Source organism: Schistocerca nitens, chromosome 9 (assembly GCF_023898315.1).
Source record: "Schistocerca nitens isolate TAMUIC-IGC-003100 chromosome 9, iqSchNite1.1, whole genome shotgun sequence".
In the NCBI taxonomy this organism is placed as follows: Eukaryota; Metazoa; Arthropoda; class Insecta; order Orthoptera; family Acrididae; genus Schistocerca; species Schistocerca nitens.
Window position 1 is genome coordinate 113,196,608 of NC_064622.1, and position 22,905 is coordinate 113,219,512.

The following is a 22,905-nucleotide window of genomic DNA, read 5'->3' on the forward strand; positions in this document are numbered from 1 at the left end:
TGCTCTCTCATGTTCTGCATGTAAGGACATAGCTTGGCACGAGGCTTCCACTTGGTAGTGCTTCAGCCACAGTAGCGGATTCTGCTCTCTTTTTTCAATTTCAGCACATTTCTCAGATACGTTTGTGAAATGACTCAGCACCAAGATTTCTGAAAGCTGTTAAAAAGTAGGCCATTCCTTTAAAATATATATTTCCTTGAGTATCTTAAATAATAAAGAGTTAATATTATTAATAGCCTAATAAAATCATGTGCCTCTTTGTATGCTATCATTTGTCAAAACAGTTGTATCAGTATCTTAAATAATTCAGTAAATAAAAATGCTGCTACATATTGTGCGAGTCGTCCTGTGTGTCAGATTTCCTCTCCCCCCCCCCCCCTCTCTCCTGCAGCCTTAATTAATCATAAAATTAAAGAAAGAAAGGTTCCAGACTTAAATCCTGGTATGGTCCACAGTTTTAATCTGCCAGGAAGTTTCACAGAAATGCTTTTTTCAGGAAATAACATGGACATATTTATTGATTTTTCTTTCTTTCAGGTTCTCATAGCAACAGCCACCCTTGCTTGGGGTGTCAACTTTCCAGCCCATCTGGTTGTCATTAAAGGGACAGAGTACTACGACGGCAAGCAGCGGCGCTATGTGGACATGCCCATCACTGACGTCTTGCAGATGATGGGCAGGGCAGGGAGGCCCCAGTACGACGAGAACGGGGTACATAAACAATTCCATCACAGATACTAGTATTCAGTTCCATTACACAGTTTGTTTAGTCCCTGTGGATTCACTGTTAGGTGTAATTTGGTCCTTTCAGTAATTCCCTTGCTCTCAAGTGAGAGAGAGCTGTATGACAGTGTGTGTTTGTTAAGAGAAGGCTATACATTTAGTGTTGAAAAGTTTTAAGGAGAAACAAAGAAGAAACTGAAATGAACATTTGTCAGAAACTTATGAGAGAACCTGTAAATCACATTCCTCAATTTGAAAATGCTATTTAATGTGGTTCACAGTAGTGCACCACTTCACCCAAGTGTCATATTTGTATGTATAGATCAAAACAGTTCACAAATTTGGTATACTATGATTTAACTAGAGATGTGGTAGACACTTATCTGGTTTGAGAGCTCTGCTAGATTATCCCTGGTGTCATCAAGACTATCATTGACAAAATTTTGACAGCCCATTTAGGGTATGCCAAGGTTTGTGGAGGGTGGGTCCCTAGAATGCTTACAGAAGTCTACAAACAGAAACATGTGGAAGCAGACCGCAAATTGCATAGGCAACTGATGGCGAGGAATTCTTGAACTCTGTTGTCACTGGGGGCAAGAACTGGATCCACTACACAACACTAGAAAAAGAACAGCAATCCCTTCAGCAGAAACATCCAGCATCACCGAAGCCACAGTGGTTTAAACAAACACTGTCTGCTGACAAAAGTGACATGAGAATGTTTTGGAGCAGGAAGGGGTCACTGTTGTGCGAATTCCACCCTGCCAGTACAACAGTCAACATGGACCGCTACTGTGAAACAGTGAAGAACCTTGACCATATGAAAAATGAGCAGATGCATGCTCATGAAGGGTGTGCGTTTCCATCAGGACAACACTTGTCATCACGACATCTGTGTCACAACTGAGCTCATCAACAAATTCGGATAGGATACTGTCACACACCCACCTTACAGCCCAGACATAGCTCCAAGTGATTTCCATCTCTTACCTGAAATGAAGAAACATCTGGATGGGATGCATTTCACAACCGGAGAGGAGCTGCAAGAAGAGTACCTTCATGGTGTGGCAGGAGAATTCCATGATGCAGGCATAGAGACAGTTGTACACCACATGCAGAAATGAATGTGATTATGTCAAAAAATAAGTAAAGGTCTGAGATTTCCACACGTGTATTATTCAATGCCAGTAAACATGTTTTTCATTGTGAAAAATAATTGGGAACGTTATTTCATGGACAACCCTCATACACATTGTAACTTTTGACCAAGGCCTTCTTCAGCAAAGAAAGCGCGAGCGCGCGCACGCCCACACACACACACACACACACACACACACACACACACACACACACAGAGAGAGAGAGAGAGAGAGAGAGAGAGAGAGAGAGAGACGAGCACACCTCATGCACACATGAGCACTACCAGCAGTGGCTCTGAGCCATCTAAGAGAGCTGCCATTTATAATTTATGTAACAAACTTTAAACCTACCATACACAGGATCTGTTGATTTGCAGACAGGCACAACAAAAACACTGCTATACATTTGGGAGTTTGGCCACAAGGCCCTCTTCTAAAGTAGGAAACACACACAAGCTCATATACAATCAGTGTCTCTGGCTGATGAGGCTGGATTGCATACAATACCTGCACTTTGATGGGAAAGCAATCTGTGAGTGGTAGGGGCAAGGAGGAGGCTGGGGCAGGGAGGGGAGGGATATCAGGGTAGCAGTGGGGGAATATGATGTGTTGTTGTTGGTATTACACCATGAATTTTGAATTCTACGAAATGTTTAAATTTTGAATATTGCTTTTAAGTATCAAAGTATGGGAAATGTTAAAACTTCACTATGTTCAGAAAATTTTCAACTTCAGTATTATGAGAAAAATAAATAAATCTTATGAGGTATAAAATGGTTGATGTCTTGGAGCCATATCTTTATTATTTAATAACTGTTGAATTATAGAAATTTAAGCTAAACTAACGATTTTCTCAGAATCATGAACAACCGTTCTATTATTTAACTAGGTTGTTAGTTGTGAAGTTTCAGTTTTGACACACTTATCTTTTTATAGTAATGACATTACAGTATCTTCAAGTCCTGATATCCCTGAATTAATAAAATTTAAGTGAAAACAATTACATCCCAATATTCCGGATTGAATACATTGACAAATTGAGATATCAGTTATTTTGCCAGACATCAGTGTCATTCTTGCATGATATTTCGACAGTTTGACTTGTTATCTTCATCAGGTGCTACTCGAGACTGCTTGTCAAGTGGAATGGGTCCATTATTTGTACCTATGCTCTTCCCACTCCATCGTTGATTCCAGGTGTTCCATCTGCAGCCTGCTCCTTCTATCAGAACGCAAAATAGCAGACACAAAGACCACACACTACCAAGGCCAGATGCGTACTGAGTGTAGTTTTGTTATGGCACAAAGATGGTGGCTGTAGCTCCGCCCACTGCCGTGATTGTGTGGTCCGGTGTGCCTGTGTGTGGGCTGGCATTCCATTTTCAGTCCGCTGCGGTTCCATGTGTTCGCTCTGTGGTCAACTCCTGCTAGAAACTTTCTTAGGCATTCCCCCTTTGGTTCTGTATACGTGGCAGAGCTCAGGTGTTTCGTCTTTGGTCCCGTGCACCCGTCTGCACTGGTGTCCCATTTGCACAGTTGTAATAGCAGCCACCCCATGCTGTGGTGACACAGACAGTACTGCCATGGCAGCAGCCTCCGTAAAAACAGTACATTATGACAAACCTGTTTCTTGTAGACAGATGATTCTGCTCTGTCTGAAATCACTCATATGCCAATACTGCACTGGTTGACATTGAGAGCATATTGTATATGTTGTTTAGCTTTGGTACTGTGATAGTGTGCATGTGATAACTGCCTTGTACGTAGCCAGGATTTTGTAATGTATACAGTGTTTGAACACTATGAAATACCTCAAAGAAAAGACCTATCGACACACAACCAGCTAGGATTTAGAAAATATCATTCTTTTGAAACAGAAATGGCTTTTTATTCTAAAGTGGATCTGGGGTGAAGGGCCACTTCTGTGCAGGGCTGGATTGCAGCATTGGTTGTGGTGAGGATGCAGGTCATTGGAGCTCAGGCAAATATCATCACAAGTCAAACATTCTATTAAAAGTCATGCTAGTAAACTTGTGCCTCCGCAGTACTGTGGCCACGCTGCTCTCGGCACATGGTGCAGACTGTTTGAGGTGCACAGCAACAGCTATCTGTTGGCCAGAATGCCACGATGTCTGTGTCCATGTTGCTAACACCAGAAAGTCGCTCAGCAGCATACGTGCCAATTAGCTGCAGCACGGTCGCTTGTAAGGATGTTACCAGTAGTACAGAAGACTTCCAGAACACTTGCAGGGGATTACAGGCTCCTCTGGTGGATCTTGCCCATGTGGATGGAGCAAGGGTGCCCATATCAGCACGGAAGGGTGAACGGCTGTACCATTCCGGGAGGGGAGTAGTCTGGCTGCTGCTGGAGTGAACTTGGAGGTGGCACACCAGTTTAGAACTGCCGACTCCAGGAACAAGCTCTCGGTACTAAAAGATGGTGTGGCAGTGGAGACCCCAATCTGTGACAATTGCTCACTGTCCTGTATTACTCCAGCACCTGGCGTGGCCCCCTCCTCGTAGTTGTCACTGCCGGACTGCTGCTCCTCCACTAAAATTGATAGTTATTTGAGGGGGTAGGAGCTCACTTGTTGTGCAGACGCGTTGCTTCCAGCCGTGTTCAGAATGACGAATCTGTGGCTTGCCTATGTAGAAACTACTTGGCATGTCCTGCAAGAGCCCTGTCTTACCTCTGCATTTGAAGGATTGTGGTGCTCAACCAGGCCTGTCTCGCACTGCATAAACAGTCCTATTGCTGCAAGGGGCGCACGGACAACTTAGCATTTGCCGACTGCTTCTGTCAGCTTCAACTGTTCCAGCTGAGCTGCTGGTTCCGCAGTAATACCAAAAAAAGTGGCACACAAAATATTGAGTGCCATCAACAGTCGGATCTCAGATTGATTCCATATTTCTAGATTTCCAGAATGCTTTTAATATGGTTCCTCACAAGCAGTTTCGAATCAAAACTTGTGACTATGGAATATCATCTTAATGTTGAGTTTAGTGAAATAGAAGTGTAGTCTGGGGCTCCCCAAGCAAACGATAAAGGCGCTCTGATATCTTAATCTATGTAATTTAAGAAACAATCTGAGCAGCTCCTGTAGATTGCTTGGAGATGATGCTATCATTTTTAGCTTCAGATAAAGTCATCATAAGATCAAAATAATTTACAAAGTTATTTAGAGAAGATACCTGCAAGGTGAAAAAAGTGACAGTTAACTTTCAACAATGAAAAGTGCGAGGTCTTCCTCATGAGTACTAAAAAAATTCCATTAAATTTCAGATACACAATAAATGACAGAAATTTATGGCTTGTGCATTAAACTAAATACCTAGTGATTACAATTACAAAGAACTTAAACTGGAAGCTACACAGAGAAAATGTGGGGAAGGCAAACGAAAGGCTGCATTTTATTGACACAACACTTAGGAACTGCAACAAATCTAAAGAGAAGGCCTACAGTATGCTTGTTCATCATCTTCTGGGGTTTTGCTGCACGATATGGTGTCATTAACAGATAGGATTGATGAAGGACATCAAAAACTTCAGAGGTGCAACCTGTTTTGTATTATTGTTAAATGGGGGAGACGGGACCGGGGGGGGGGGGGGGGGGAGCATCATGGATATGAGAAGCAAGTTAGCATGGAAACCACCAAAACAAAGGTTTTTTTTGTTGGGCAAAATCTTTTAAGTCATCAAGTGTTTCCTCTGAATGCCAAATTATTTCATCCACCTACATAGACAGAAGTGATTGCCATAATGAAACAAGAGAAAAAAGAGCTCGCAAAGAAAGATTTAGTTCATTTTTCCCATGTGCTATTCAAGAGTGGAATGATCGAGAAATAGCCTTATCGAAAAGTGGTTCTGTGAAACCTCTGCCAAACAATTAAGTGTGAATTGCAGAGTAATCATGTAGATGTACTCTTGGAGGGAATGTATCACATGAAATATACACACACACACACACACACACACACACACACACACACACCTGTATTTTCTAATTTTAATTTCCACAAAATTAGTGATGACACATGTGCAGCTGACAATTGCTTAAACGCTATTGTGTAGCCAAAACTGAAATTGTATTTATACAGATTATGAGAGTGAAACACCTGGTATAAACAGACTTGATAATTACTGTATGGAAAAATATGTTATTAAGTTTGATACCTCTAACAACCCTAGTGACAGAATCCGATTGTAAAGTGACATGTAAAGATAATAATAAAACATGAACTATATTAGTGCCAAATCCAAGAGTATTTGGAGTTAGAGGGCTGGCTGGTGGCAATTCCATTGATGTTTAACCTCTAGGGGGTTGGGGTGAGGAAAGCAGTGGGTGACATGCAGAGCTCAACTAAGGAGTGGGTGGAGCTTTTTCAATCAAACTTTGTACGCATACAGCTTACTATTGGGGTGGTGGAATACTGAACGAGGTAAAACACTCACAGCACTCTTGTTTGTGGGAGTTGAAACAGTTTTTATCCCACAGACTACTATGAATTTGTAAAAATTACACATTATAATTGGTATTCCATCTTTATACTTTTAAAACATTCAGATAAACCAAGCTCCCTTTCACACTATAGACATTTCCGTTCCTTTCCCAATTTAACATAAGACTGAGGAACCTCAACGCCAAGTAATGTGTTAGTACTACTAATGCAGTGCTACCCATGAAAAGTATTGTTTGCCAGCTTAAGTCAGTTCCAACTGACTTTCACAGATTCTTCTGTTCGCAGCATCCCCCGAAACAAGTGCCAGGCTTTAGTGCTCTTGTCATATTGACATTTGTGTTCACATTTCCACATCTGCATGAGCTATTCACTGTCTGCACTCAGTGTTACAATAATCTTCTAGTCTGCTGTTAGGCCTTTGTGTAATCTTTTCTTTGTGGTGTTCCTCATGTACTGTTCTCTACACTGTCCAAATTTCGCTTGCTTTGCATTATTCTATGTATGTGTTGCATTTTTCACTAGCATTAGTGTACTTTCTACTGGCAGTGATCTTTCACAATCTGAAGTAGTTAAATACTAGCGTAGAAATCCGGTATCACCCAGCTGTATATTTACACACTATGTGATCAAAAGTATCTGGACACCTGGCTGAAAATGGCTTACAAGTTCATGGTGCCCTCCATTAGTAATACTGGAATTAAATATGGTATTGGCCCACCCTTGGCCGTGAAGACAGCTTCCACTCTCACAGGTATACGTTCAATCAGGTGCTGGAAGGTTTCTTGGGGAATAGCAGCCCATTCTTCATAGAGTGTGTATGTTTGCGTTTGTTTGTGTGTCTATCGACCTGCCAGCACTTTCGTTCGGTAAGACACATCATCTTTGTTTTTTTATATATATAAAAACAAAGATGATGTGACTTACCAAATGAAAGTGCTGGCAGGTCGACAGACACACAAACATACACACAAAATTCAAGCTTTCGCAACAAACTGTTGCCTCATCAGGAAAGAGGGAAGGAGAGGGAGAGACGAAAGGATGTGGGTTTTAAGGGAGAGGGTAAGGAGTCATTCCAATCCCGGGAGCGGAAAGACTTACCTTAGGGGGAAAAAAAGGATGGGTATACACTCGCGCGCACACACACACATATCCATCCACACATATACAGACACAAGCAGACATATTTAAAGACAAAGAGTTTGGGCAGAGATGTCAGTCGAGGCGGAAGTGCAGAGGCAAAGCATATTATATATAAAGGAAGGGATTATGTATAAAGTTGGAAATGACATTATTTCATTAAGTAAAGAAAAACATGTAGAAATATCAGCTATAGAGATAAGAAAGCCACTTACGTTCCAAAGTGTAATTATACTACGTATTTACCATTCTCCCACTGGTGACGGAGAAAACTAATCCAAATATTGGAACAGTTACTAATCCTAAGCACAAAATTCTCATTTTTGGAGATTTCAGTATCAACACATTGAACCCAGATGGGTTCTGCAACACTTTTTTGAACATTATGTACAGCTATAGAATACCACCATCGATTAACACAGCCAAGCATTCAGCATCAGTCATTGCCCATGTACTAACTGACTTGAAGAAAAAAAAAATTGTGATGTTGTTGTAGGTAACCTGGGCCCTTCAGATAATTCCAGTCAGCTTTTAAAATTAAACATAGCAGTAGAAAACAAAATTAAAATACATTTATAGAAGGTTTCTCTTAAAGCATAAAAGGGTTGAATAATGAAACATGGGAAGAAGTTTAGTTGGAGACTAGTACAGATAGAAAGCTTTCAAAGTTTCTATCAAAATTTAAATTCAGGTTCGAAGAAGTGTTCCCAAAAGTACTACGAGTCACTAAAACATAAACAAAAGTAACTATGTGACCAACGGGATAAGAAAATCCTCAGTAACCCTCAAACACCTCAGCAGTGCGGAAACAACCTGAGTGATCCTGCATTTCAAAAATACAACCGAATATACAAAAATATATATAGAAAAGTTTTAGTAACAGCAAAAAGGTCTTAAAATGACAAAATTATATAAAAGGCAGAAGACAAAATAAAAGCAGCCTGGACTGTCACCAAATAGAAGACAAATAGAAAAAAGACAAAACAATATAGTCATACAATTGCAGCACATTGATACCACAATACATGATTTAAAAAATGCAAACTTTGCAAATAAATATTTCAGCAACATAGCTACCAAGCAACAACACAAATTTGATAAAATACATTCTGTACAAACATTGAACTAGTTTCCGAATACAATGATGCTGCATCCCACCACTTCAGAAGAAATAAACAATGTTATTCAGAACCTACAAAATAAAACCTCAGCAGGTATAGATTAAGTGCCTTTATGCTTGCTGAAGGACTGTATACACAGTATCAAAGACCCTTCTGTGTAAAGAACAGTTTGAGTTCAGATCTTGTAAAAGCACACAATCAGCTATAGCTCATTTTACAGATGTTGTTCTGGAAGCACTAGATAAAGGAGAACATATAACAGGCATCTTCCTGTAATTCAGCAAAGACATCAATGTAGTAGACCATACAACTCTGCTAAATAAACTGGAAGCTCAAGGTATAAAAGGGATAGCAAATACAGTTTTGATCATACCTAAAAAACAGAGTGCAACTGGTATAAATCTCTCAAACACATTCCAGTCATACCATCATACCATAAAACACGTTTCTGGTCCGGAGTAAATTAATTTCCGAGTCCCTCAGGGAAGTATGCTTGGCCCAATACTCTTCTTGATATATATCAATGATTTGCCCGAGTGTGTCAAACACGGTGAAACAGTGTTGTTTACTGATGACAGTACCATTTTAATCAATGAAACATCGCCAAGCTTACTAAAGGACAAAGCTGAAGAAATACTCGCACATGTATGCAGATAGGTAGACAACAACAAATTAACTTTAAATGTGGGGAAAAAAACCAGTATTAGTATCCACATAAACATAAAACTCGAACATAATTCGTTAAAAGTGAAAGATGAACTCATAAAATGTGTATCAGAAACAGAATTAATAGCATTGCATGTTGACACACAACTAAAATAGACTGACCATATTACTGCCCTTGGGAAACAAATAGCTTCAGTGTGCTTTGCACTTGAATAATGAATTCTGCGTGTAGTATCTCATGCACCAAAACAGCATATTTTGTCTATGTTCATTCTGTGATGAGTTATGGGATAATGTTCTGGGGAACAAATGAGCAAAACAGACTATCTTAATCTACAAATAAGCGCTGTATGAATTGTGACAAAAGTAGCAAGAGAACTGATTGCACTGAGTTGTTTAAATCTGTAGGAATCTTGACTGTTCCGTATGAGTACATATTGCATACAGTGATCAACTTCAAAAAAAGACATTGATCAGTACCCAATGAAGAGGTCTCTGCGCGAACATGGAACCAGATCCAGCCACCACTTACATCCTGATAGGAAAAAAAAAAAAAAAAGCAAAAACCCAGAATAGTGTGTTATATATTTGAATTAAACTATACAATAAGTTACCACTAGAGGTCAAAGACAAAAGTGAAATACATACCTTCAGGAATACAATTGTCTGTTAGAAAAATGTTTTTACATCATAAAAGAATACCTAAAGTGATGTGTAAATTTTGTTGATAACTATGCTAATGATTAATTACTGCAATTAAGGAACATTTTCAACATGTTCAAAAGAACTGTGAAATACAATGTCCAAATGGGCAACTCAGTAAGGCAAGTAATATATGTATATATATTTATATGGGTAATTGAGTACATTTATGTATCTCTGTCTCTGTAGTTATGTGCGACAACAACCATAATATTTACATTGTCTACAGATTGATAAATAAATAAAAGTAACAAATTATAACATCCTGCCTCATGCAGAACTTTTACTGTATGAACAGCAGAGCAGTAGTGCACAATAAACATTTTTCCTTTCATCATTTTGTAGGGGTTGTCAACAAGAAAAAATCTTGGAAAGATTTGAAATTGCATGTAAATTTTGTAGCAAGTTGCCAAGTTCTCTCATTCTCAACTACTGTGTGAATAAAATCTGGGAATTGTAACATTGCATTCTGTGTGTGTGTGTGTGTGTGTGTGTGTGTGTGTGTGTGTGTGTGCGCGCTTTTTTTTTTTCTCCCCACCCCTTTGGTAGGTAGGTGATTCTTTCCCTCATAGCAATTGCCACCTGACAGTAAGTAGATTTGTACAAAGTTTCATTGAAATTGGTCCAGTGGTTTAGGAGGCTATGTGAAAAACACACACACACACACACAAACACATCCATTTTTATAATAACTATGGATGTCAGAATATGTCATAATCTGTTGAAATATAATTTGATTTATTTATTTTTAAATTTCAGGTTGCTGTTGTCTTAGTTCATGACATTAAGAAGAATTATTACAAAAAGTTCCTGTACGAGCCTTTCCCTGTAGAATCCAGCTTACTTGAAGTGCTACCTGACCACATCAATGCTGAGATAGTTGCTGGTACAATTAGGTATGCTTCTTTGAAAGAGAGATCTTTATTACCTCATGCAGTCACAGTTACTTTTATATTCAGAATATGAATCATTGTGAGGCTGATAACCGAAGCTGACATATTTAATAATTCAGTTAATCCAATGGAAATTAAAGTAAAAAAAGACCTACTCACTATATAAATCGTGTGTGTGTGTGTGTGAGAGAGAGAGAGAGAGAGAGAGAGAGAGAGAGAGAGAGTAATAACAGATCTAATAAAATCGTACCATATTAACTATGTTTCACAGCTTTCTGAGTGCTCATTACAGACCATCCATGCATATTTGCCATGACAAAAAATTGTCAAACTGCCTATTGGCTTCTGTCTCGGGTTCTTTGGCCAATGTTCATCTGATGTTTTTACTGACGTTTCACCAGCACGAGTGGCTGGCTTTGTCAAAGCTTCACTCTCCATTGCTGGTGGTTAACTGGAGCCGAGCCGCGGCTGCAGACTATATGTACCTGGCGCGCCAAAGTCCGAGGGCTTCTCCGCGGTAATGTCCGTTGTGGTTCTCCTGTTGCTACCTGCGACAGTTCGGGAAGCCAGGATCAATTTACCTTAAGGCCTTCCTCTTTCTTGTTGAAGCTGTTAGCTTGTTCTTGTATTTCTACAGCTTCTCTGAGCAAGCGAGTGTGATAGTGCTTCTCTACAGCCAGAACTTCCATGTTGGCGAATTTTATTACGTGGTCGGTCTCACTCAGTGCGTGCTCTGCCAAAGCCGATTTCTCCACCTGCCCCAACCTGCAATGTCGCTTATGTTCTTTGACCCTAGTATTGATTGATCATCCAGTCATTCCAACATAAACTTTTCCCCATGTGCATGGTACACAGTGTATTCCCGACATTGCAAGTGGGTCCCTTTTCTCCTTTGCCGATCTAAGTCACACTCTGATCTTCCTTCAGTTTGAAAATCATCTTTACACTGTGTTTGCGCAATATACGGCTGATTCTGTCCATCACTCTGGGAACGTATGACAGAAACGCAGTACCAGATTGTGAACCTAACCTAACCTAACCTAACCTAACCTTCATTCCAACATAAACTTTTCCCCATGTGCATGGTACACAGTATATTCCCGACATTGCAAGTGGGTCCCTTTTCTCCTTTGCCGATCTAAGACACACTCTGATCTTCCTTCAGTTTGAAAATCATCTTTACACTGTGTTTGCGCAATATACGGCTGATTCTGTCCATCACTCTGGGAACGTATGACAGAAACGCAGTACCAGATTGTGTTCTACACCCGCCAAATACACTGTCAGTTTTAAGAACCTGGGTCTCCAGCTTCTCTACACCAGTAGTACCTCCGTGTTTGATTTTCTTTTCAGAAGTTATTAACAGAATCAAACAATAATGAACTGATTGCTTCAAGTTTAATCAAAAAATGATTTAATTGGATTAGTGTGAATTACAGAGTAGTCATCTTGATGGTGACTCACTGTCTTCTCTAATAATGTTAGCAAACCTTAGTGCCAGAAAGACAGAAAGTTGTATTGCACACAAGATCACTGAGCTCTTAGCAATGGTGTGAGAAGGTGGTAACTCTGCTATATTTGCTTGTGTTTAATTGGAAATGAAGAGGTTTGTTATACTGCTAAAGAAAGGTACAATGGATGTAGACTTCCCTGCAGAGTAGGTCAGCCAGAAAAATCTTCTCATGTGACCACTGTCTAGATACCAGTCACAACGTGCACTTCAGAGAGACCGTGATTCTCCTGTTTGCCTTGACCTGCTGGGTCTCTTATCAGCAAAGAAGTGATTCAAGTATGTATATGGAACGACATAACCAACAGACAAGGGATTTCAGCTCAGCAAAATGTGAGAACCAGCAATGGGGTTGCTAGGAATTGTCTGTGCCACAGAGAAATGAACCTGATAAGTACACACTAACATGAAGCCGGGGCCCAGAAACCAGAACAACAGAAATAGGCTCCAGTGAGTTCGCGAATGTTGACACATGGGCTTACGACAGATATCCTCAAGAAAGTGAATATTGTAATGGGAAAGAGCTTTTAATAGAGATTTACTCCTTTACTTTCAAGCTACTAGTAATTCAAAACTGTTCGAATAACTTGAGACTTTCAGAGGTATTAAAAATACTTGCACGCAGCCATCCATTTTGAGAGTGATGGTGGTATTTCCTATATAGCAAGCAATATTTTTATTTCCTGTTTTTGCAGAACAAAACAGGATGCACTGGACTACCTTACATGGACCTACTTCTTCCGGCGGTTACTTCAGAATCCATCGTATTATAACCTGGAAACATTGGAACCACACAATGTAAACAATTTCTTGTCTGGCCTCGTGCAAAGAGCTCTTATGGTGCTTGCAGATGCCTCTTGTGTCACATTTGAGGAGGTATGTAGCATTTTATCATGTCCTAATGTTTAAATATAAAATTTTAAAGTTGAGTAATTACAACCAAACTTAGCGTACAAAATGTTATTATTCCAGAAAACAGTTACTGGGGAGGGGGGCTAAGAACCCTTGTCTTCCCTATTTGTGAGTGTCATGCTGGTCGTACTGGAAATTAGTGAGTTGTAAACATAACTTGGGTATAATTGGGGAAATTACAACGAAATATGTGATTTATTATACAGAAAATATACAGTTGGAGTAAGGCTTACCTAGCAGCTTGGAGGTTGTGTGTGTGTCTCAGATTTGGGTCACTAGGTTGACTGATAATGGCCCTGATGCTAATGACCCACAAGGGATGGGGTTGGCAAAGGGGAAATCACATGTGACTTACTGTCTGGAAAAAATACTGTAGGTTTGGACACCCCTAGCATTGCATTGGTGGGGGTGGAGTTAAGAGAGGGAAGGGAGTGTCATATAAGCATAGTGTAATTATATTTTTAAAATTCAATTCTTTTGCAATCTAATATTAGATTGGAATCTGTGAGTAGCCCGCATCTCGTGGTCGTGCGGTAGCGTTCTCGCTTCCCACGCCCGGGTTCCCGGGTTCGATTCCCGGCGGGGTCAGGGATTTTCTCTGCCTCGTGATGGCTGGGTGTTGTGTGCTGTCCTTAGGTTAGTTAGGTTTAAGTAGTTCTAAGTTCTAGGGGACTGATGACCATAGATGTTAAGTGCTCAGATCCATTTGAACCATTTTTGAATCTGTGAGTAAGAGGACAGTGCCAGATAATTGGCTACTTTTTATATAAAGGTACTGAAAGTAATTGAAGAGGTATTTACTCAACTTTGAGGGTACTTGTGGTCCATTAGCAGAACTTAAGTATTTGCCGTAGGCCCACCATTTAAATAGAAACAGATCACTTTATTAATATGTTAAGGTAATGATCTGTCACAGGATCGTCAGCGGTGTGCCAAGCTGCAAATGAGCATGATGTGCGGGCTGATCTTCGGCCTGCCTCAGATTTCCTTGGTACTTCTCAGAAGTACTCCGTACAGCACGACATTTCAAGTAGCATTGCAGTGTGGCATATTTCAGTCAACATGACTATCTCCAGTTTGGCGGGATCATGGTGTCGGTGCTGTTTATCCTGTGATATTTGTTCATGGTATAAGAGGAGTTTACAGGTTCAGCGGCTGTTTGCACGAAAGGAGGCAGTCTAGCGATCTGTCGTCACAAGTCTTTAAAAAGGATTGAGGATGGCATAAGAGGAGGATAAGAATTTTCATTATCTATCATGAAATATTGCCAAGTACCCGCTGTTCACATAAAGGTATCGGCAACCCCTCAAACAGCGAAGCATCACGAGTTGGCATATGTATAAGACATATCCTCCCTAGACTTCGTTGATCACAACGAGGACGACAGGCAGCAGGATAAGCCCCACCAGAGGTCCTTCATGCCCAGGACCTATTTCCTCCGCTGTGTCATGTGTGCAGAACTGGATCGGCACAGATTCCTCTGCGCCCTGGCTATATTGGGTGGCGCAAGCCACCACGTCGACAGTTTGCTCCATTGGAGCTCTAGGCTAGTTCATGCACCGGCTCTTAGCAGCCCATCAGTCAGAGGCTCTTAGCAGCCCATCAGTCAGAGCGCAGTCGGAAGTGACTTTCCAGAGATATCCCAAAATCTACCTGGCGACCAACTATGCCGAATCTTCATCTCCCACTATGTTCATTTACTGTGTTTTCCAGGCATATACCTTTATACCTGTTAGTGCCTGAGAAGTTGTACTACTTTTGCTATAAACCTCTCTGTTGCGGTCGTAATAAATCCATGTTCTTGTTTACCTATGCCTTATTATTTATCGTCAAGCATATCCCCATGGGAGACACAGCAAACATACAGTCGCATAATCGATGCGTACCACAGTTTGCTATGGACTGACATTTCAACACCATGCAGCAAGAATTTAATGATTTAGTTGTTGATGAAAGAGCAAAAAATTACAATAATCGACAGGTGGGATTCAATATGTACACTGAAGTATTTTACACTAAATTTGTAGGCATGGAGCACATAATGAAATTGGTGGTATGAATAGTAAAACTTTGAAGTCGCGTGCATTATTCTACTGTCAGCTGCAACAGTTTTCGATGCAACTGAATGAAGAGTATGTAGATTTTATATATTACTGGGAAGTATGTTGGTTAAGTCAAGGGACAGCCTGGAATGATTATTTTATTTAAAACCTGCTATTGTTGAATTTATGAAGGAAAAAAGAGAGCAAGAATGAAAATTAGAACATCTGAAATGGATTTCAGGCCTTAAGTTTCAAGTGGACTTAGCTGCACGCCACCCACAGTAAGACATTACAAGGTGGGGTGCAACTTACTTCTAATTTGATGGGGATTCATTTCAAAACAATATTGTGTTGCGGAAGGGACAAATTCTGATGAAAGAGATTGCCCGGGACAAATTCTGACAAAAGAGCTGTCCATTTCCCTAAGCTCTCTGGTGTAGGTAAATTCGAGGATTGAAAAATTTCTTTGGGGTGTGGAAAGAATTACGGGGATGGTTTCCAAACTTACAACTGTTTACAAGAGTTTTTCAGTGGAAAGTGCTCCTGTGTATGTGCAGATGGAATGATTGATCTGCAGTGAAATACCCATTTAAAAAACAAATTCTTTTATGTTAAAACCATCCAGAATGTCAGCATTGTTTTCCTCGGGAAGCGTTGGGTGCAAACATGATAAAGTATTTCAGTGAATGTCATGTTTCTGGCAAACTGAGTGTGAAAATCAGTGAAACTGTCCGTCTCTGTCTGTATGCCAACAGTTTACACCAGGTAAAAATTGTGCTACATCTCGGTGTGAGAAAAAAATAAATAAATAATATTGAAATTTTGTTTTGTTTGTGATCTGTGTTATTGAGAAAACTGAAATCAAGCTGTATGCAGCACATAGCCATATAAGTGCAGCACTGTCACAGTTTTCCACCTCATCCCCCCTCCTCTTTCTTGGACAATGTGGCATGGCAGTGAGGGAAGTGTGCAGCCAGGTGAGAGAACTATGGCACCTGAGAAAGAGTACTTCTCATGCACCAAATTCTTGGCCGTCCATAGTCTATCATTTCAGTGTAACTGATTGTTTCTTGATTACAATTTTCTGCAGAATTCATTGCCATTTTGTTTGTTTTAGCTTATAAGTTCTTCTGTGACTTCACATATTACTGTTAAGTTTTAAGAGCTGTGACATGAACCCTTGATCTCATTCGCTGCTTAAATGATGTAAATTATCTCTGATTTGCTAAATTTTACTTCCTGTTCACTCTTAACAATTGTGTATTGATAGACCTGAGTGTGTTAGCCTGTGCACGGCTACCCTCTCCATTCAGCCACAAGTGATTCCCTAGCATGCTGTACTGATAGTGTGTCTACAATGAATCCTGTGAACAAAGTAGTGGTTAATATTTTAGTGTCAGACCTCGCAAGAATTAAAGAGCTATGTGAGCTGACAATTGTACCTGTACAGGACCAACGAGGAGTGACGGCAACCTCGATGGGCCGCATCGCCTCCTACTACTACCTGTCATACAAGACGATGCTCCTGCTGAGGGATGAGTTGACTGCAAGCAGCAGCCTGGAGGATGTGTTGCGCATCCTCAGCAATGCATACGAGTACGACCAGATGCCAGTGCGGCACAATGAGGACATTTTGAATGGGCAAGTGTCACGTGTCTTCCTAAACATCTAAGCTCAGTAACTTTTGTGTTACATGTAGTATCGGACTTTATAGGTGATAATGTCAGAAAATTTACTTATTTTCCCCTATGTCACTAACCAGTGCCTTAAGGTATATACTCATGAAAATAATCAGTTTTTGAAAATATAATGTAATTAGGTAGATAAAAAATCTACTCACCAAATGGCAGCACGAGAACATGAGTAAGAAGTTACACAGTTTGCAAGCCTTCAGAACCAATGGCGCCTCCTTCGGGTAGAAGGGTTGAATGGGAAGGAACAGGGGTTATAGAAAAGCGCTGGTGAAGTGTAGGTAAAGGGCTAGAATTCAGAAAAGTCATCGAGGTCAGGGGAGACTTAACCAGACAGGATGGGAAGGAAAGACTGACTCCGAATTTTTGAAACTGTAATACAAACTGCCTGTTGGGTTCTGTCGTGGGTTCTTCGGATGACATTTGTTTGATGATTTTTTTGACGTTTTGCCAGCACAAGCTTCACCTTCCATTGCTGATGGTCCACCACCAGCAATGTAGGTGCTGGCGAAACGTCGGGAAAATCATCAAATAGACATAGGATGAAGAATCTGGGACAGAAACCCACAGGCAGTTTGTCGACAAGTGGCCACAAAAGCCTTCACAATTTTTTAAACTGTAATACCTTTTATATGTGTGTTCTCCCATCACTGCTTGGTGAGTAGATTTATTATCTATTCAAGACAATATTATGAAAAGGATAGTTGCTACTCAGCATACAGCGGAGATACTGAGTCACAGATAGCCGCACGATAAAACTGTCAAACAAGTAAGCTTTCAGCCAAAAAGGCTTCCATCAGAATTAGACAACATGTGCACATCAGCGCGCGCGCGCGCGCGCACACACACACACACACACACACACACACACACACACACACACAGTCTCTGGCTGCTGAGGCCAGACTCACCTTCTTGGCCATCCAATTACATTAACATATATACTGGCAGTCTTGAATGTGCAAGTGTCACAGTGTGTATCCACTAGCAAGTAACTTCTGCAAACACTTAAAGCAGGTGTTTACATTAGGAAAAAAGATGTACAAGTTTACTTCTGCAAGTCACTTGGCCAAGTTAATTTCAGTAACTTGCTCCAAGTAATTAGAGAGGTGTTTCCACTTGAGCCACATTGCCATGCTTAAATACCAGAGCAGTGGCCACTGTTGTTACATTGTTATTATTTAAAAAAATTGTGATGGAAAACAAAAAGTTAAGAAAAGAAGAAATGCTTGGGTGAAGAAATGGACACAGAGGCATAGAAATTGACATTATCAAGAAATGCTATGGAATGAACTAAAATCGGATGACTTCTCTTGGAATTCTTCTGAGAATGTCACACGAACGTTTTAAGTATCTCTTGTATATGTTGCGACAAAATATTTGAAAACAGAAATTTGGCTAGCTATAGCACCAAGAGATCACCATTTAATTACTCTTGAATTTTTATGAAAAGTATTTATTACTTTCATTACAAATGGAAAACATTTATATTAACATTTTAAAAAATCACCTATAATTTAAAGATATCTGTATTGCCATTCTGGTTTCCTCTCTGGAGGAATGAAGTAATCAGTAAATTCATTTTGCATTTCCCTAGCTGATGGTGGTCAATTATACATGTTTAGGAGTTCCAGTGGTACATTTGTTTCAGCCTAACTGTCATTGTGCTGATCTCCTGTTTGACACTGCCATTTTCATACTGATATTGAAAACACAAAACCTCTGCGAGTTCGAGAAAAATGTCCAGCAACTGACATCTGCACCAAATATTTGCAGCAAGAGACAAGAAAATGTTTCCACTATCTTACGAAAGCTACTTCTGGAAGTTGAAAAAGCTTGAAATAGCTTCTGCAGGTAACTTGCGGTAGTTAACTTGCTAGTGGACACACCCCTTTACAAATCTTCTCAATCATCTAATCTCTGAATTTTTGTATTATGTATAATATCAGATTTGGAAAATGAAAAAGTCAAAACATCAACTTACTTTTTTTATTTTGTTCATCAGATTCTTATAGTATCATATTTTGCATGACTGACCATTGAGGAAAATAGTGGTTTTTTGCACAGAAGTGTGCAATAAGGACAATATATGGTGTCCACTCAAGAACCACATGTAGGCAGCAGCCTCGCAGTACATTTGCTCTGAAGTTTCTTGTCAATGATTAGTCACAGTTCAGAAACACTAGTAATATTCACAATTGTAATACCAGAAGGAGAAATGATTTATGCTATCCTTCACGCATCCTTAGTAGTCCCCTTGGCTATTTATACACAGCTCCAAATGTTTCTCGAATCTCGGAAGCAAGCATGGAAATTTACAACTGTGATGCTCATAAGCTCATTTGTCACAGCCCATTGGATGTCTAAGATATCCTGATGGACCTTTCCTTTCACTTGCCTCTCCACTCGAGTATGAAATACCCCTCCCCGTTTACCCTACTGCAAGGAATGGGGACACCATTTGGAGCTGGAGTAGGTAGGACACAGGTCCTGGAGTGAAAGGAAGTAGGCACAAAAAATGAAATTTCATTTATTGACAAAATTGTACTCCAGCTTTTGAGCAAGACACTTGGTTATTAAGAAAACAATGCACAATTTGCATTAGCCACAGTACATAAAAACACATTACAGTTTTCAACTTAATTCAGCAGGACCTGGTCAATTGGGGTTCTTAAGTTTCAACTGGCCCCAGCCACCTTTAGAACAAATGACACAAGCTAACAAGTAATCCAGATTCAACTGGTCTTTCATTACTAAATAACAACAGGACCATAATATTCCTCATGGTTCTCAGTAGTGTCACCTAAAAGGATCTTTTATGATTCTCAGTTCCAATTGACACCAACTGTTCTATAGAAATAGCCACATAAGCCATAGAATCAATCAAATCAGCAGTGGGCGCCACCATCTACATATGAAAACACTATAATTTGAAGCGGTGTGTAGCTGCCTTAAAAACTTAACTCGATTTCCCAACTTGAATTGTTAAAATCCGCATAAATTGCAAACTACATACAGTATAAAATAAAATCAATTTACCAATGGTCAAAAGATTGCGCAAACAGACAAAACATTGGGTTTAACTTGGTGCTTAGCTGCCTTTAAATTCACAAATTTAATCGGCTCTAGCTGTTTAAATTTTCAAACTAAACAAGAAGCCTGCACAAATAGATTAAATTTAAAGTTTAACTCTTCTCTTAGCCATCTTTAAATTCTCAAATGAATTTATCGTTTTGAATGGACACCAGCCATTTTAAATTCAGAAATACACCATCCTCTGCAGAGACAGGCACTCGGGAGTTTCAATTCAGACCACTAATAAAGCTAATTGTCTAACAGACTTCCTCAGACACAGGCCTCAATTGACACAGCACACACAAACAATATTTGCACTAAGTGGTGCCTTCAGTGCTGACACCACAGCCTGTTACACCTAAGTCCAGCGAGTCACATGAAATGATATGGGCGCTAGCTGCTTGAGACTTAATCAGACATAAGGTTATGACTTGTCAGTGAATAAGCCCGCAAATCCTGCAGCATAACTGGTGTAAGGTTTTAAAAGTATTGGGTGATAACAATTTGAACACGGTGGTGTGATTGGAGACTAGACGTAAACCATTTTACTGCCACAAATCACTCTAAAACAACACATATGGCATTACTGCCCAAACATGTTAAAGATGAGAGTAAGAATAATAACAGAGAATATTTCAACTAGGCAGCTCTAGCCACTCACTTACCAACCCATAACTCGTATGCAAAATTTCCTTTGCTAAAATAAATTAAGTGGCCTGTCAGTTCCAAACATTTAACTTGAAAATATCAGAAGTAACAACCACTGGACTAAAACTACAGCCACACAACAGATAGTTTTGAAGGCCTTTAGCCACTCTGTGTTTTAGATATTTTTAAGCACACAGTAAGTTTAAGTGCATAGGAAATAACTCCACAGCAGAAAACAGTAATGGGCCAGATGTGAAACACCTGTTAATTTTAGTTGTAATGCTTTACATTTGCCCACTAAGACACAACTCAGGAGCATACCCCAAGACTGCCACATTTCTAGCCAAACCTGCACAAGATTCCACATAACTTGAGCCTTTCAGCACTTGACAACTTGAGTCTTATGAAAAATAGTTGATAAATTCTAAAGGAACGGTACTTGATGAAGTTACCAACCATGAATCTAGGAGTAGTAGTTTCTGCTCTGCAGTCCAGAACCTTCAGGATGCCAGCTGCAGTGGCTTGTTTCATTCTCACTAAGCAGCACTGTGCCAGACCCATTGCCCGTGATGCCGGTGCACTCGCACCCTCCATGGGTCCGCAACCCAGCTCCATTGCAGCATGTCATGTGTTGTGTTCTGACTCGTCCACTGCTCATTGTGCTTCTTCATCTCCCTATCGAGTGCCACTCTCTTCCTTAAAACACCATCCTCATGAATTTGTGCGTCCTCTAGTCGCACAGCCAGTGCTCCAATTATCACTGAAGCCAAAGAGCTCTGTTGTGTGCATCTGCAGAAACAAGAAAAACTCTAAAGGCGAAAGGGCAGGCGAATGTGGCAGATGTGGGGTGCCAATAACAGAGTGTCTGGCCGGATACTTGGTAAAAGATGAAGCAGCATGGGGTCGTGCATTCTCATGCAGTAAGAACCAGTCCTGACAATGCCAGAAATCAGGGTAGTGACATCAAATTGCTTGTCGCAAATGTTTCAAGACTTTGATGTAAAGAGTTTGGTTCACTGATTTACCTGGAGGAACATACTCATGGTGAACTAATCCTTTACTATCAAAGAATGCAGTCAATGTCACCTTTGAAACTTCCTGGCAGATTAAAACTGTGTGCCGGACCGAGACTCGAACTCAGGACCTTTGCCCTTCGCAGGCAAGTGCTCTACCAACTGAGCTACCCAAGCACAACTCACGCCCCATCCTCATAGCTTTACTTCTGCCAGTACCTCATCTCCTACCATCCAAACTTTACAGAATCTCTCCTGTGAACCCTGCAGAACTAGCACTCCTGAAAGAAAGGATATTGCAGAGACATGGCTTAACCACAGCCTGGGGGATGTTTCCAGAATGAGATTTTCACTCTGCAGCAGAGTGTGCGCTGATATGAAATTTCCTGGCAGATTAAATCTGTGTGCTGGACCGAGACTCGAACTCGGGACCTTTGCCTTTCGCGGGCAAGTGCTCTACCAACTGAGCTACCCAAGCACAACTCACACTTTGGAAGGTACGAGATGAGATACCGGCAGAGGTAAAGCTGTGAGGACGGGGCGTGAGTAGTGCTTAGGTAGCTCAGTTGGTAGAGCACTTGGCCGCGAAAGGCAAAGGTCCCGAGTTCGAGTCTCAGTCCGGCACACAGTTTTAATCTGCCAGGACGTTTCATATCAGCGCACACTCCGCTGCAGAGTGAAAATCTCATTCTGGATGTCGTCTTTGTTCTTGAAGGTTGTCATTTGACTTTTTTCGATGCTGGTGATCCAGGACCACACCATTCAGCACTCGGACACATCGTGTGAATGTCATACTGGTAGCACCAACTTTCATCCCCAGCAGTAATTTTTGACAGAAATGTCGAATCACACCCGGCTCTATCCATTAGTTCAACAGGAATTATTCATCTTTCCTCTTTCTTTTCGTGTGTTAGCATGTGAGGGACGAGCTTCGCATTAAGTTTTCGTTTCCCTAAATCTTAGCGTAAAATCTTATGATACACATCACAATTTAAATTTAAGTTCTTCTGATATCACACACATTAAATGATGGGCTTCTTGCAATAACTGCCTTTCATGCTCCACATTTGCATCGGTATGTACTGTAGGCAGGCAACTAGCTTTGGGGTTGTCTTCCACTGAACCTCTGCCTTCATGAAACCTTTTGTGCCACTCGAAAACACAACTTCGTG

General features: G+C 40.5%; 1 protein-coding gene across 1 annotated transcript in view; it reads left to right on the forward strand.

Annotated features, from left to right (window-relative positions):
* LOC126203843 (activating signal cointegrator 1 complex subunit 3) overlaps positions 1-22,905 on the forward strand; it is a 251,150-nt gene that overhangs the window by 204,833 nt on the left and 23,412 nt on the right. Inside the window, exons 30-33 of the mRNA XM_049938218.1 lie at positions 538-711; positions 10,709-10,845; positions 13,048-13,228; positions 16,757-16,947. Of these exons, the coding sequence (XP_049794175.1) occupies positions 538-711; positions 10,709-10,845; positions 13,048-13,228; positions 16,757-16,947 (683 nt within the window). The remainder of the gene's footprint in view (positions 1-537; positions 712-10,708; positions 10,846-13,047; positions 13,229-16,756; positions 16,948-22,905) is intronic.